A 15,501-nucleotide genomic window follows, 5' to 3' on the forward strand; every position below is an offset into this window, starting at 1 on the left:
AATAGCAGAGTCCACACCACAACTATAACGATAAAGACAAAGAGAAACGATATCGTTGGAATCACTTTCAAAACTATTTTTTTCCAGCTGATGAACGATAAAAAAAACTGACAGCCAATCAGAATGCATCCTGCTGTAACGAGCTCGAGAATTTAAAGCGGCAGACGAGCGTGCGCTTAGAATAAACAGACGATATCATTCGCTGGTGTGGACGCTAATATCGTTATCGTTATAGTTATCGTTCTTGGTGTGAACGGGGCTTAACGCATTACTTTTTAATTTAGAAGGAAATATTTGAGTTACTTGTTCAAATAAGTAACTTTTTCCAGTTTGCTTCCCATGTATTGGCTGACAGCTCTCGTGACGGATTTTTTAACGATGTCCTTGCTATGTTTCTGGACCTTGATCGTGGTAATAACCTTGCTGTCTATGGAGGGTCAGAAAGCTCTCGGATTTTATCAGAAATATCTAAATTTGTGTTTCGAAGATGAACGAAGGTCTTACGGGTTTGGAACGACATGAGGGTGAGTAATTAATGACAGAATTTTCATTTTTGGATGTTATTAGGTTGGCTTGATAAAGCCAACATACTGAAATCCTATTTAAGTTGCCGCTTCTTCTTCTGAGACTAAATTTAGTCAGTATCTCCTCCAAGAGTTTTCAAGCTACAACCACTGAACCTAGGTCAGACATTCAGACTGGTCTTACTCTGGTTGCTACATCTTTTAAGACTTTTGGTTTTCGTAAACCAATCGAAACTACGAAAAGTCCTATAGACTTTCATTGAGGGGGTCAAAACTTTTGTACAATAAGTCTGTCTGTCACTAGCAAAGCTGAATGACTATCCTAAGACAACATGCTAATTCATGCTAACAACATGCTAAAATGTTAATGTACTAAATCATGCTAGTAATATGCTAACTATGTGTTAGCAACATCATAATGCTAGCAACATTTTAACGGCATGCTAAAAATGCTAGCAAAATGCTAAATCATGTTAAAATGCTAGAAATGTGCTAAAACATGCTAGCAACATGCTAAAACAAGCTACCAGTGTTAACTAGCTACACATTAAAACATGCTATCAATTTGATAAATCAAGCTAGCAGTGTGCTAAAACATACTAGAAACGTGTTAAATTATGCTAACAACATTGTAAAATGTTAAAAATATGCTCACAATGTGCAAACTCATGTTAGCAATGTGCTAAATCATGTTAACATGCTAAAACATGCTAGCAACATGCCAAAACATGTTAGGAAAGCACAAAATCATACTAGCAACATGTTAAAACACACTAAAATGTGCTAAATTATGCTAGCAACATGGTAACGTGTTAAATTATGTTAACAAAATGCTAAAAATGTTAGAAACATGTTAAATCTTGAAATAACTTGCTTAAACACTTTAGCTAAAACATGTAATAATCATGATATTTCAAACTTTTAAACAAGGCTTTGTCAAGCCAACATCAAAGTTTGTTTACTAACTTTACTCATCTAGTTGATCTTGTTCTGCACATTATTCACAGTTCCAGTTCTGGTTCATGAAGTAATTTAATCCAATAAACAGTAACCGCTTGTGTTTTGATAGACGCAAAAGATAAATAATGGAAACTCCTGATGTTTTCAAGTGCTGAGAAGAAAGGTAAAGCTGTTCTCTCTCTATCCTCCAGGTTTAACGAGGACCTTCAGTTCATGGTGGGACACAAGCCCAACATCTTCTGGCAGGTCTCGTGGCGGTTCCTCAGTCCCATCATCCTCCTGGTCATTCTGATCTTCTACTTTGTCACTACAGTCAGCAAACAGCTGACCTACAGCGTCTGGGACCCTGAATCGGTACGTATGGGACTAAATCTTGCATTAGAAAATTCAAATGCATGTTTTTTTACATTATTACTTTAAGCTTATTTCTAAAATATTTAATATCCAATACAAAAATTATAATATAAAAACGGAAAGATGTGAAGTCGACGTGAAATCTAAATTTACTCTAATACATGACTAAAAGTGCAGTCACATTTACACAAGGAAGCTTGTTATAAAAATACATAAATAAATAAAAATAGGTAATTGTGACTTTTTATCTTACAGTTCTACATTTTCTCTCGCAAATGGGAAAAAAAGTCAGACTTGCGAGATAAAACCTCAGAATTGTGAGAGGGGAAAAAAAGTATGAATTGTGAGACTTAAAAAAATTCGCGATTATTTTTATTGCATGGCAGGGAGAGAGAAAAAAACAGACAAAACTTCCCCCGAGAAACTTTGTGTTCAATATTAGAATGTTTGTGGTTGCGACAAAAAAGAGTTGTGAGATTTTAAATAAAAAAATCGCAATTACATTTTTTTATTTTGTGGAGCCAAAATTGAGGCCATGCGAAATTTTAAAAGCAGGTTTTTGTTCCATTCGTATGGATTAATATTGAAATTTCGCAGTAATGGTAAGCGCACCTTTACTGTGAATGTGTTATCAGCGCTCGAAAAAACAAATCGAAAACTACTTCGCAACTTTTTTTTTATTTTTTACTTTCATCACCCAATCAATTTCCAATAGACTAAACTAATATCCTTGTTGAATATCCAGTTTCTATGGAAGCTTGTTTCTGCCAAGGAAATACAAAAGGTAACTGCGACTTTTTCATCTCAAAATTCTGACTTTTTTCGTGCAATTCTGAATTTATGTCTCACAATTTAGACTCGAAAAAAAGTAAGAAAAAAATCAGAATTGCGATTATTTTTTATTCTGTGGTGGAAAAAAAAGCCAACTCAGAATTCTGAGAAAAAAAGTCAGAATTCTCAGTTTATATCTTGCACTGTAAAAAATGACTGTGAATTTAACGGTAAAAGACTGTAAAAATGCTACAGTACAAACCTGTTAAATGGTTAACAGTAAATTCCTCTACTATATACGGTGGAAAACTGTATTGGACATTACATGTAGTTTTACGGTAGTATACTGTTTTTGGAAGTGAAAAAGAAGGTATAATTTACAGTGAATAACCGTAAATTGACATTCCCAGAATTCCCTGCGTTACATTTCAAATTTTATGTTTTTTTGTTGAAATAACTGTTTCTTCTTAGTTTTTTCTGATCAGTTTTGTATATTAGGGTTGTGTGTTACACCTAATGTTGTTAAATTAATGTTTATTGCATTATTTCAGTTTCATGTGTGTTACCGTGATGGTGTTTAGTGTTTGTGTGAATGACACTGTGCACCTTCTATATATGTTATTATTTAAAAGCTGCTTGTGATGGGCTTTGGTTCATCATGTGACTTTCTCATCACCTCCTGCATTTGGTGGTTATCAGTGTATTACAAAGGTACAAAACAGATTTCAGTACTTCAATAGGTTGGTATATTAACATTATATCAGTTAATGAAATTACAGTATTTTCCTGTAAATGCAAGTTAAAACCGTAAAACCTAAAATGTTGCTACCGTATTTTTTATGATAAAATTCCGGCAACCACAGCTGCCGTTTTTTTACCGTAAATTTTATGGATTTTTTTTTTTACAGTGTGCAATTCTGACTTTTTTTTTTTTCTTTTTTTTTATCTGGCGATTTTCAATTTTAAAACATGTCAAATTAAAATAATGTAAAAATCAAATACGCACTAAAAACATATTAACCTATAAAATGTAAAATTAAAATAAATATTTTTTTAAATGAAAGCAAATCAAAATAAAACCCTAAAAATCTATTACGTCGTAATTAAATAGTTTTAAAACAAAAACAAATCAAAACACTACAGATGTATTAAAACGTGAATAAAACTGTTAAAATAATTTACAGAATTGCACGTAAAAAGTCAGAATTATGAGAAATAACTTTTTTTATTTCTTCCATATGTTTCACGCTGAAATACAATCACATTGCGGAAGCAAAGTTAGTTGTTTCGCACAGCTAGAGAGGCGTCTTTGTAAAGCATGTGAAGACTAAGCTCATCTTCTGTCTGAACAGGATAATTTCCCCACTCTTAAAGAGGTGAACTATCCCAGCTGGATCAGCGCCATCATCTTCATCCTAGCCGGCATTCCCAGTCTCTGCATCCCAGGAGTCGCCCTCATCCGAGCTCTGTGGAAATGCTGCTCGAAGGACAAGGAGAAGAAAGAAGAGCGCAGCATTTCTGGAAAAGAAACACGTGTGAATACAATAGCGTAGATCGTAGACCGTATGGAACGATGAGGCCACGCCCAATATAATAACATTTGTATTATATACTCACAATCCTTTTTGCAATGTATATATTTATGTATAATAAACAATGATTGTTTTTCAATGTCTCTATCCACCTTATTTTGAAACGCGAAGCTATTTCTGTTTCTAATTTCATTAGCCGCTATAACTGGAACAATAACAAAGTGCGGGAAAACGTATTTGGCTACAAGCCACTGTGTTATGATAATAAATTAACATTAAATGACAATGAATACCAGTTTCAGATCAAATGACAAGGAATACCGATATAGATTCTGTACAGTAGCGCAATTCTATTTTTAAAGAGTGCGAGCACTTACAGAACAGTCTGTCCTTAAGACTTCACAGCGCTTATCTTTCAGTGTTAAATTAATAATTATCAGAAGCTGATACATTGTGTTCTCTTTGTTCTAACAGAGGCTTTTTGTTTTACCGGTGAACTCAGGACAGTCCGATAATCTAGTTACTGTAATATCTTATCTAACAAACACACGAAACAACACAATCAGCGCATGCTAAAGATACTGAGTTCCGAAGAAGCCCGGCGGCGGGAATAATTAGTTTCCCATAACCGCCCACGCTTATTTGTACACAATTCTTCAACTAAAGAATATTTCACATATTTACTGTCATACAACAACGCTATAGGAACAATAAGACTTGGAATAGTAATTTGAAACAATTTATTCTACAAATCTTGCTTAATTCAGACTATTTTATGACAGGGATTCCCAATCTTTTAACAACGTTAGTTAGGGTTTTATTTTGATTGTTTTTATTTTGAAATTATTTATTTTAACTTTACATTGTTATGATTTCATACATTTTAGTGAGTTTTATTTTGGTAGATTTTATTTAAAAAATATTTATATTAATTTAACATTTTACGGTTTAATACATTTTTCGTAAGTGTTCTGTTTTGATTTGTTTTTATTGCAACTGTATTAAATTAATTTGACTTTTTATAATTTAATAAATTTTTCGCACATTTTCTGCTTTGATTTGTTTTTATTGCAACTGTATTAATTTGACTTTTTATGATTTAATACATTTTTCGTAAGTGTTCTGTTTTGATTTGTTTTTATTGCAACTGTATTAAATTAATTTGACTTTTTATAATTTAATAAATTTTTCGCACGTTTTCTGTTTTGATTTGTTTTTATTGCAACTGTATTAAATTCATTTGACTTTTTATGATTTAATACATTTTTCGCACGTTTTCTGATTTGATTTGTTTTTATTGCAACTGTATTAAATTAATTTGACTTTTTATGATTTAATACATTTTTCGCACGTTTTCTGATTTGATTTGTTTTTATTGCAACTGTATTAAATTAATTTGACTTTTTATGATTTAATAAATTTTTCGTAAGTGTTCTGTTTTGATTTATTTTTATTGCAACTGTATTAAATTAATTTTACATTGATTCAAAACATTTGTAGTGTTTTATTTTTATTTCAAAATTATTTTAATCTTACATTTTATGATTTAATACATTTTTAGAAAACGTCCTGTTTTGATTTATTTTAAATGTATGAAATTATTTTAATTTGACATTTTATGATTCAATACATTTTTATTGTTTTATTTTAATTTGTTTTAATTAAACATTTTTTTTATTTTATGATTTAATAAATTTTTGTGTTTTATTTTTATTTAAAAATATTTTATTTCAATTTTATATGTAATACATTTTTAGTACGTGATTTATTTATTTATGTTTAAATTATTAATTAATCAACACTTACAAACCAATATGAATGAGGCTAGTATAAAATCCAGGACATGTTTATGATAGTTATTGTTTATTTGCAGAATAAAAATGTCTCTTTACACATTACTGTATCTTTGATGTCTTAAATGTGAAAACTGCATCTGCTCACAATCAGCAGCAGGTGGCGCTATGAGATCAGCACCGAGTGAAAACCATTACATTCATCCAGTTAGCAGACATGAGACATACGTCCTCAAACTTCTGCAATTATTTTGCCAACATAAAATATATTAATTTGTACTCAAGGATTTTTAAAACTGTTATTTTTATATTATCTGTATTCATTGTAGTTTTTAGTTTTGGTAATTTTATGTGCTTTTGTCATTTTTATTAGTTTTATATTTCTATTTAGTTTTATTTCAGTTTTAGTACGCAAGTCATTTTAGTACCTCAACTTAAACATTAATATTAGAAATGTTGCTTTGGCAACAAACTGAAATCAGTTTATGTTTTCATCTAATGTTTGTATTTCATTTTTATATAAACATGTCCAATTTTAAGAGAAAACATTTCAAAGCACCTCAGTCTGCTAACTGAGCTGCTAAAACAGTGCATCTGAGTGTAATGACAAATCAGAGCCAATTGTTTACTAGTAGCTGTGCCCACAATATGGTTTCTGAAGTGTCTCTGCGCCTCCCGATTACGAGAGAGGACTTTGTTTTTAGTCGAATGATATAAAAACATAACGAGGACTATAAAATATTACAGCAGTGACACGCAGGCAACCTTTGCATCTTGGTTTTTACAGTGAAAACACAGATTTAGGAATGGAGTTACACATTAAACTGCAGCACACAGCTCTGCAACCAATGCATAAATTATACGCCCCGTATATAGTTAGTTGTGCGAGTACATAACTCACCCGTGGTGCACACGGACACACACTCGCATCAGGATGGACACGGCCAGCGTCGCCTCCAGCGCTCAGGAACGGCCCAAATGGGACAATAAGGTCCAGTATCTGCTGACGTGCATCGGATTCGCCGTGGGACTCGGGAACGTCTGGAGATTCCCGTACCTCTGCCAGATCTACGGAGGAGGTGACTGGATTATTAATATGTTTTATTTTAATTTGTTTTAATTAAACTTTTTTTTTTTATTTTATGATTTAATACATTTTTGTGTTTTATTTTTATTTAAAAATATTTTATTTCAATTTTACATGTAATACATTTTTAGTACGTGATTTACTTATTTATGTTTAAATTATTAATTAATCAACACTTACAAACCAATATGAATGAGGCTAGTATAAAATCCAGGACATGTTTATGATAGTTATTGTTTATTTGCAGAATAAAAATGTCTCTTTACACATTACTGTATCTTTGATGTCTTAAATGTGAAAACTGCATCTGCTCACAATCAGCAGCAGGTGGCGCTATGAGATCAGCACCGAGTGAAAACCATTACATTCATCCAGTTAGCAGACATGAGACATACGTCCTCAAACTTCTGCAATTATTTTGCCAACATAAAATATATTAATTTGTACTCAAGGATTTTTAAAACTGTTATTTTTATATTATCTGTATTCATTGTAGTTTTTAGTTTTGGTAATTTTATGTGCTTTTGTCATTTTTATTAGTTTTATATTTCTATTTAGTTTTATTTCAGTTTTAGTACGCAAGTCATTTTAGTACCTCAACTTAAACATTAATATTAGAAATGTTGCTTTGGCAACAAACTGAAATCAGTTTATGTTTTCATCTAATGTTTGTATTTCATTTTTATATAAACATGTCCAATTTTAAGAGAAAACATTTCAAAGCACCTCAGTCTGCTAACTGAGCTGCTAAAACAGTGCATCTGAGTGTAATGACAAATCAGAGCCAATTGTTTACTAGTAGCTGTGCCCACAATATGGTTTCTGAAGTGTCTCTGCGCCTCCCGATTACGAGAGAGGACTTTGTTTTTAGTCGAATGATATAAAAACATAACGAGGACTATAAAATATTACAGCAGTGACACGCAGGCAACCTTTGCATCTTGGTTTTTACAGTGAAAACACAGATTTAGGAATGGAGTTACACATTAAACTGCAGCACACAGCTCTGCAACCAATGCATAAATTATACGCCCCGTATATAGTTAGTTGTGCGAGTACATAACTCACCCGTGGTGCACACGGACACACACTCGCATCAGGATGGACACGGCCAGCGTCGCCTCCAGCGCTCAGGAACGGCCCAAATGGGACAATAAGGTCCAGTATCTGCTGACGTGCATCGGATTCGCCGTGGGACTCGGGAACGTCTGGAGATTCCCGTACCTCTGCCAGATCTACGGAGGAGGTGACTGGATTATTAATATTTACTGGGAAAATAGTGCAGAAGATGATGTGGATTTGAGTGGTTTTAGATCAACTTCTATGCTGAGAAATATTCAGTGTGTAGGATTTACTCTAAAGCAATTTTTGATGGTAAATGTGACAATGATTACAAAGAAATGGCAAACACATTGAATGATACGTGAAATTTTGAAGTAGAAAGACTGAAATTGGATTTTCTTATACAACATTCTCCAATCATCTCAGAAAAATAAAATAATTATATATATTACATTATATTATATTTTATATATTTATATTATTTTACACATTTAATTTATTTCTGTTAACACTTAAATACTAATAGAAATAACAAAAAAAAACAAAATTACTAAAACAAACTAAAATTAACAAAAACAGAATATCTAAAAAAAAATGTATTCAAAATATTAAAAACGGTAATAGTTTGACACTTACGATAAGCTCTAATTTGTTAACATTAGTTAATGCATTAACTTAACAACAAGCAATATATTTATTTACAGCACTTTTCGTTTTACATTAGTTATTAAAAACACAACATAACAAAACACAAATAACATCAATATTAATAAACGCTGTATTGTTCATTGTTAGGTCTACTAATACAGTTACCCTGTTAGCAAATGAACCATTTCTGTAAAGTGTTGTAAAAATACTTTATTTGATTGCTGTTGAAAGTAATAACATTTCCTTCATGAAAGTTCCTAAAGTCATTAAATAATAAATCAACTTCTTCCGGGAGTTATCAAATAATTAATTATATTAGGCAATAATCAAATCGATCAAGGATAACAAAACACTAACCCAGTTATTAAAAGTGTTTTACATTTGCATTTATGCATTTAGCATATGCAGAAATGTATTAATTTTATCCAAAGGAACAAAAGCAATTTGTCAGTCAACTATATTCATAAAATTCAACGCCAGGTTTATCACACAACTACATTAGCAAGAAGAAACACAAAAGTCCGAGATCAGTATTTCAATATCCGAATTTGTGGGTTGATCCTTTAATATATATATATATATATATACAATAAAAATGTATATACAATAAAAATAAAATAAATAAATAAAAATAAACTATAGTACATAAACAAAAATCTAATTTTAATATATACTGTATATATATATATATATACACACACACACTTTAGTTATGTATGATTTATTATTATATTTATTATTATATATTTTTTATCGATTTTTATTTCATTTTTATTTTTTAAAAGCACCAACAATATTTGTAAAATACAGTACTGCATTTATTGGTCAACAATATTAGGGGGACAAATTCAGATATCACCAGTGTTTGGGGTTACTTTTTCAAGTAAGTAGTAAAGTAACATTACTTTTAAATTTACTACTAAATATCGGAGTTACTTTTGCAAATAAGTAATGCAAGTTACTTTGTTTTCCCATTTACTGACTGACAGCTCTCCTGTCCGCATGTTGAGAGAAATCGAGAGTAAGTGCAGCGATAGAGGCACTTCCTTCAGCCTGAGGATTATTCATTTCACTTTTGGTGTGAAAGGGCCTTTACAGTTGCCAAAAATATAACTTTTGGCTTTTTTGTTATTAAAAAAACAAACAAGCAAGCTCAGCCTTAATGGTAAGTAATGCTTACCTTAACTTAATGCATTACTTTGCATAAAAATAACTAAGTAACACAATAAGTTACTTTTTTATCGAGTAACACAATACTGTAATGCATTACTTTCCATAAAAAGTAACAATGTAAAACAATACGTTACTTTTTTATTGAGTAACACAATATTGTAATGCATTACTTTCCTTAAAAAGTAACAATGTAACACAATAAGTTACTTTTTTATAGAGTAACGCAATACTGTAATGAATTATTTTCCATAAAAAGTAATAATGTAAGACAATAAGTTACTTTTTTATTGAGTAACGCAATACTTTAATGCATTACTTTCCATAAAAAGTAATATTGTAACACAATAAGTTAATTTTTATCGAGTAACGCAATATTGTAAATCAATTACTTTTCATAAAAAGTAACAATGTAACACAATAAGTTACTTTTTTATTGAGTAACTCAATACTGTAATTAATTACTTTCCATAAAAAGTAATAATGTGACACAATAAGTTACTTTTTTATTAACGCAATACTGTAATGCATTACTTTCCATAAAAAGTAACAATGTAACACAATAAGTTAATTGTAACACAATAAGTTACTTTTTATCGAGTAACGCAATATTGTAATCTATTACTTTCCATAAAAAGTAACAATGTAACACAATAAGTAACTTTTTTATAGAGTAACGCAATATTGTAATGCATTACTTCTAAAAGTAACTTTCCCCAACACTGTGTATCAGTATTTGAACAGTCAGATCTGGAGCAATACTGTAATGAATTATTTTCCATAAAAAGTAATAATGTAAGACAATAAGTTACTTTTTTATTGAGTAACGCAATACTTTAATGCATTACTTTCCATAAAAAGTAATATTGTAACACAATAAGTTAATTTTTATCGAGTAACGCAATATTGTAAATCAATTACTTTTCATAAAAAGTAACAATGTAACACAATAAGTTACTTTTTTATTGAGTACCGCAAAACTGTAATGCATTACTTTCCTTAAAAAGTAACGATGTAACACAATAAGTTACTTTTTTATTGAGTAACTCAATACTGTAATTAATTACTTTCCATAAAAAGTAATAATGTGACACAATAAGTTACTTTTTTATTAACGCAATACTACATGTTTTAGCACATTGATAACAATTTAGTATGTTGTTAACATGTTTTAGCACATTGTTAACATGATTAACATGTTGCTGAAATGATTTGCATGTTATTAACATGATTAGCATGTTGTATTATGTTGTTAACATGATTAGCATGTTGTTAACATGTTGCTATCATGTTTTAGCACATTGCTAGCATAATTTAGTATGCTGTTAACATGTTTTAGCACTGTTAAGACGATTAACATGTAGCCATGTTGCTAGCATGATTAGCATACTGCTAGCATATTTTAACACATTGTTAACATGATTAACATGTTGCTGGCATGATTTGCATGTAGTTAACAAGATTAGAATATTGTTAGTTAACATGTTTTAATTTAATATGTTGATAGTATGATTTAACACGATGTTAGTATGATTTATAACGCAATATCGTAAATCAATTACTTTCCATAAAACGTAACAATGTAACACAATAAGTTATTTTTTATTGAGTAACGCAATACTGTAATGCATTACTTTCCATAAAAAGTAACAATGTAACACAATAAGTTACTTTTTTATCGAGTAACGCAATATTGTAAATCAATTACTTTCCATAAAACGTAATAATGTAACACAATGTTATTTTTTATTGAGTAAAGCAATACTATAATGCATTACTTTCCATAAAAAGTAACAATGTAACACAATAATTTACTTTTTTTGAGTAACGCTATACTGTAATGCATTACTTTCCATAAAAAGCAACAATGTAACACAATAAGTTACTTTTTTATTGAGTACCGCAAAACTGTAATGCATTACTTTCCTTAAAAAGTAACGATGTAACACAATAAGTTACTTTTTTATTGAGTACCGCAAAACTGTAATGCATTACTTTCCTTAAAAAGTAACGATGTAACACAATAAGTTACTTTTTTATTGAGTACCGCAAAACTGTAATGCATTACTTTCCTTAAAAAGTAACGATGTAACACAATAAGTTACTTTTTTATTGAGTAACTCAATACTGTAATTAATTACTTTCCATAAAAAGTAATAATGTGACACAATAAGTTACTTTTTTATTGAGTAACTCAATACTGTAATTAATTACTTTCCATAAAAAGTAATAATGTGACACAATAAGTTACTTTTTTATTGAGTAACTGCTAGCATAATTTAGTATGCTGTTAACATGTTTTAGCACACTGTTAAGACGATTAACATGTAGCCATGTTGCTAGCATGATTAGCATACTGCTAGCATATTTTAACACATTGTTAACATGATTAACATGTTGCTGGCATGATTTGCATGTAGTTAACAAGATTAGAATATTGTTAGTTAACATGTTTTAATTTAATATGTTGATAGTATGATTTAACACGATGTTAGTATGATTTAGCACATTGCTAACATGTTTTTATTTAATGTTAATATGTTGATAGCATGTTGTTAACATGATTTAACACATTGCTAGCATGTTTTAACATGATTTAATATGTTGCAAGCATGATTTAGCATAGTCATTAAGCTTTGCTGGTGACAGACAGCTTAAACACTCTGTACAAAAGTTTTCACCCCCTCAGTGAAAGTCTATGGGACTTTCATTTGTAGTTTTGATAGGTCCGGCTTTGCCAAGCCAACATCCTAACATCAGCGGGTTTGTTTTTACAGCTGTGAAACATGCTGAATTTTCTCTGAACAGATAAACATGTCTTTTATTCTCTGGTTGTTGCTTTCTGCGGAGTTCTGTGATTTTCCATGGTTGAATGTTTAATGTGTTGTCAGATTGTGTTCCTGCATATCAAGCCTTTATGAGCTCATAAAAGCATTATTGGGTTATTACCGTATGATTGCACTTGTGTTGGCAGGCGTGGCGTCGATGATCATCTCGTTGCTGGTGGGTTTGTTTTATAACACCATCCTGGCCTGGGTTCTCTGGTATTTCTTCCACTCGTTTCAGGAGCCGCTGCCCTGGAGCCAATGCCCCATCAACGAGAACAACAATGGTACTGAGAGAAAAACACACGCCAGGAACACTGCAGAACAAATACAACATTTCAGTCGATTTGGACATTTCTTTCATCACAATTAAGCTTGTTTGTTGTGAGGTGCCCATAAATGCAATATAATGAATATTAAGCGAAGGTTGAGGTTTAGACAGGAAGTAATGAAAATAAAAAATCAGAATACTGTAAATCATAAAAGTTAAAAGAGAGAGAGAGAGAGAGAGAGAAGAGCAATTCTTACAAAACCTGTCAAGGCCTGTCAGCATGTCTCAGTCATAATTTATCAATAAATAATTAATAAATAAATAAATCATAATTTAAATAAAATATAAATTAAATAAAACATACATATAAATATAGGAATACATAAAAATACAGTAAATCAAATAAATATCTAAATATGAATAAAAAGAAAATAATTAAAAATATAAATGTATATTAAAAGTAAAGAAAAATGCAAAAACAAACTAATCAATAACATCAAAAATATAAATACATTAAAATAAATGAAAATAAATAAATAAAAATATAAATGCAATAAAATTAGGAATATATAAAATAGAGTAAATAAAATTAAAATATATACAATATATTGTACATAAATTGAAAAATATATAAAAATTCAAATTAAATAAAACATACATATAAATAAAGGAATAGATAAAAATATAGTAAATAAAATAAATACAAAAATATGAATAAAACAAATAAAAATATACATTAAAAGTAAAGAAAAATACAACAAATAAATCCATTAAAAAGTAAAAAGAAATCAAATATACATTAAGTATATAAAGTAATTAGGTACCTAAATTAAGTAATTAATAACGTGTATATATATATATATATATATAAAATACATACATTAAGAATAAACATAATATATAACAATATTTACTGATATTTGTTTTTCTCAAGTATCTGAGGTGTTGTTATCTGGGCCCGTGTGTTGTAGGTTATGTGCAGGAGTGTGTCGCCAGCACACCGGTCAATTACTTCTGGTACAGACAGACACTGAACATCACGCCGGACATCGAGCAGAGCGGCTCGCTGCAGTGGTGGCTCGTCGTGTGTCTGGCCTCGGCCTGGAGCATCGTCTACATCTGCTTCATACGGGGCATCGAGACCATCGGCAAGGTGACACCAACAGTCCCAAAAACAACAGCCTTTACTGAGCTTTATCATGGGTTATGCGGTTTATTGTGTTGATAGTTAACCCTGCATTTGAATGCATTCGAAGTCTGATACAATTTTTTCATTCAAGAATCATTATTTTATAAAAAAGTCATAACTTAATATTTTTCAAATAAACCCATACATTATCTAATCAGCAACTTCTCATTATAAGTGAATGTGAAAAATAATCAAAAGTTTTGAATGTTACCGTGTTATTACTGCATTTGATCCTTTTTGATCAATTTGAGAAATTCTTTGAAATTTCAAATTATACATGAACCAGCAATATATATATATATATATATGATATAATATATATACATACATATACATATATATATATAAAAACATATTTTTGTCAATATTGATGAGAAATCTTATTTGAATATATCATTGTATGAAATGTATTAACCCCATTGGAGTGAATGGAGTTTAATTAAAAATCTATTGAATTTATAACACGATTGCTCAAAAACTAATTTATGAAACCTACATATTTATTTCTAACAAAACAAACATTACTCAAAGTTTTAAAACAAGATTAAATAATTTTACTTGCAAAAATGTTTCAAAGTGATCAGTTTTTCATGCTGCAATGGTTCATCAATAAATGTAAATATTCATGTTCAACAAAAAAAAAATCACTCCAAAAGTGTGTAAGATTTGGGGAAAAGTTTTTTGGCGCTAATGTAACTTCATAGATTATTTTACAGAAGGTATTTTTGACACTAATGGTGCTCCATACAAACCCGGGTCAAAAATGACCCGAACACGAAACACATTATATCTCTGAAAAAATAACTGTAAAAAATCAGAAAAAAATAAACAACGTGTGTTTTGATGCTCTCAAATTATCTGCAGTTTCATTCCCTTACTGAAAACTATGCATTGCTCAGTAGTGTTTCTCTGGACTGTGTTGCAGGCCGTGTATGTGACGTCCACGTTTCCATACCTGGTGTTGACCGTCTTTCTGGTGAGGGCCCTTACTCTGCCCGGGGCCACAGACGGGCTTCGGTACCTCTTCACTCCAGACGTGAGTCTCTCTCACACACACTCACACATTGCGTTTCCATGTTTTATGGGGACATTCCATAAGCGTAATGGTTTTTATACTGTACAAACTGTATTTTCTATCCCCTAAACCTACCCCTCACAGAAAACTTTGTGCTTTTTTAGATTTTCCAAAAACTTCATTGTGTATGATTTATAAGCTTGTTTCCTCATGGGGATCAAAAAAATGTCCCCACAAGGTCAAAATTTACTGGTATTACTATCCTTGTGGGGACATTTGGTCCCCATAACATGATAAATA

At 30.6% G+C, this 15,501-nt stretch overlaps 2 protein-coding genes across 2 annotated transcripts in view; both read left to right on the forward strand.

Annotated features, from left to right (window-relative positions):
• The window catches only part of LOC107659348 (sodium-dependent neutral amino acid transporter B(0)AT1), a 14,195-nt gene extending 9,276 nt beyond the window's left edge, over nt 1-4,919 (forward strand). The window contains exons 11-12 of the mRNA XM_016448264.1: nt 1,676-1,838; nt 3,962-4,919. Of these exons, the coding sequence (XP_016303750.1) occupies nt 1,676-1,838; nt 3,962-4,162 (364 nt within the window). The 3' untranslated portion in view covers nt 4,163-4,919. The remainder of the gene's footprint in view (nt 1-1,675; nt 1,839-3,961) is intronic.
• A 1,922-nt stretch (nt 4,920-6,841) lies between these two features.
• slc6a18 (solute carrier family 6 member 18) overlaps nt 6,842-15,501 on the forward strand; it is a 16,329-nt gene continuing 7,669 nt past the window's right edge. The window contains exons 1-6 of the mRNA XM_016448257.1: nt 6,842-7,032; nt 8,122-8,267; nt 12,619-12,664; nt 12,793-13,013; nt 13,969-14,150; nt 15,112-15,222. Coding sequence (XP_016303743.1) covers nt 6,869-7,032; nt 8,122-8,267; nt 12,619-12,664; nt 12,793-13,013; nt 13,969-14,150; nt 15,112-15,222 — 870 coding nt within the window. The 5' untranslated portion in view covers nt 6,842-6,868. The remainder of the gene's footprint in view (nt 7,033-8,121; nt 8,268-12,618; nt 12,665-12,792; nt 13,014-13,968; nt 14,151-15,111; nt 15,223-15,501) is intronic.

Source organism: Sinocyclocheilus anshuiensis, unplaced genomic scaffold, assembly GCF_001515605.1.
Source record: "Sinocyclocheilus anshuiensis isolate Anshui unplaced genomic scaffold, SAMN03320099.WGS_v1.1 scaffold876, whole genome shotgun sequence".
Taxonomy (NCBI): domain Eukaryota; kingdom Metazoa; phylum Chordata; class Actinopteri; order Cypriniformes; family Cyprinidae; genus Sinocyclocheilus; species Sinocyclocheilus anshuiensis.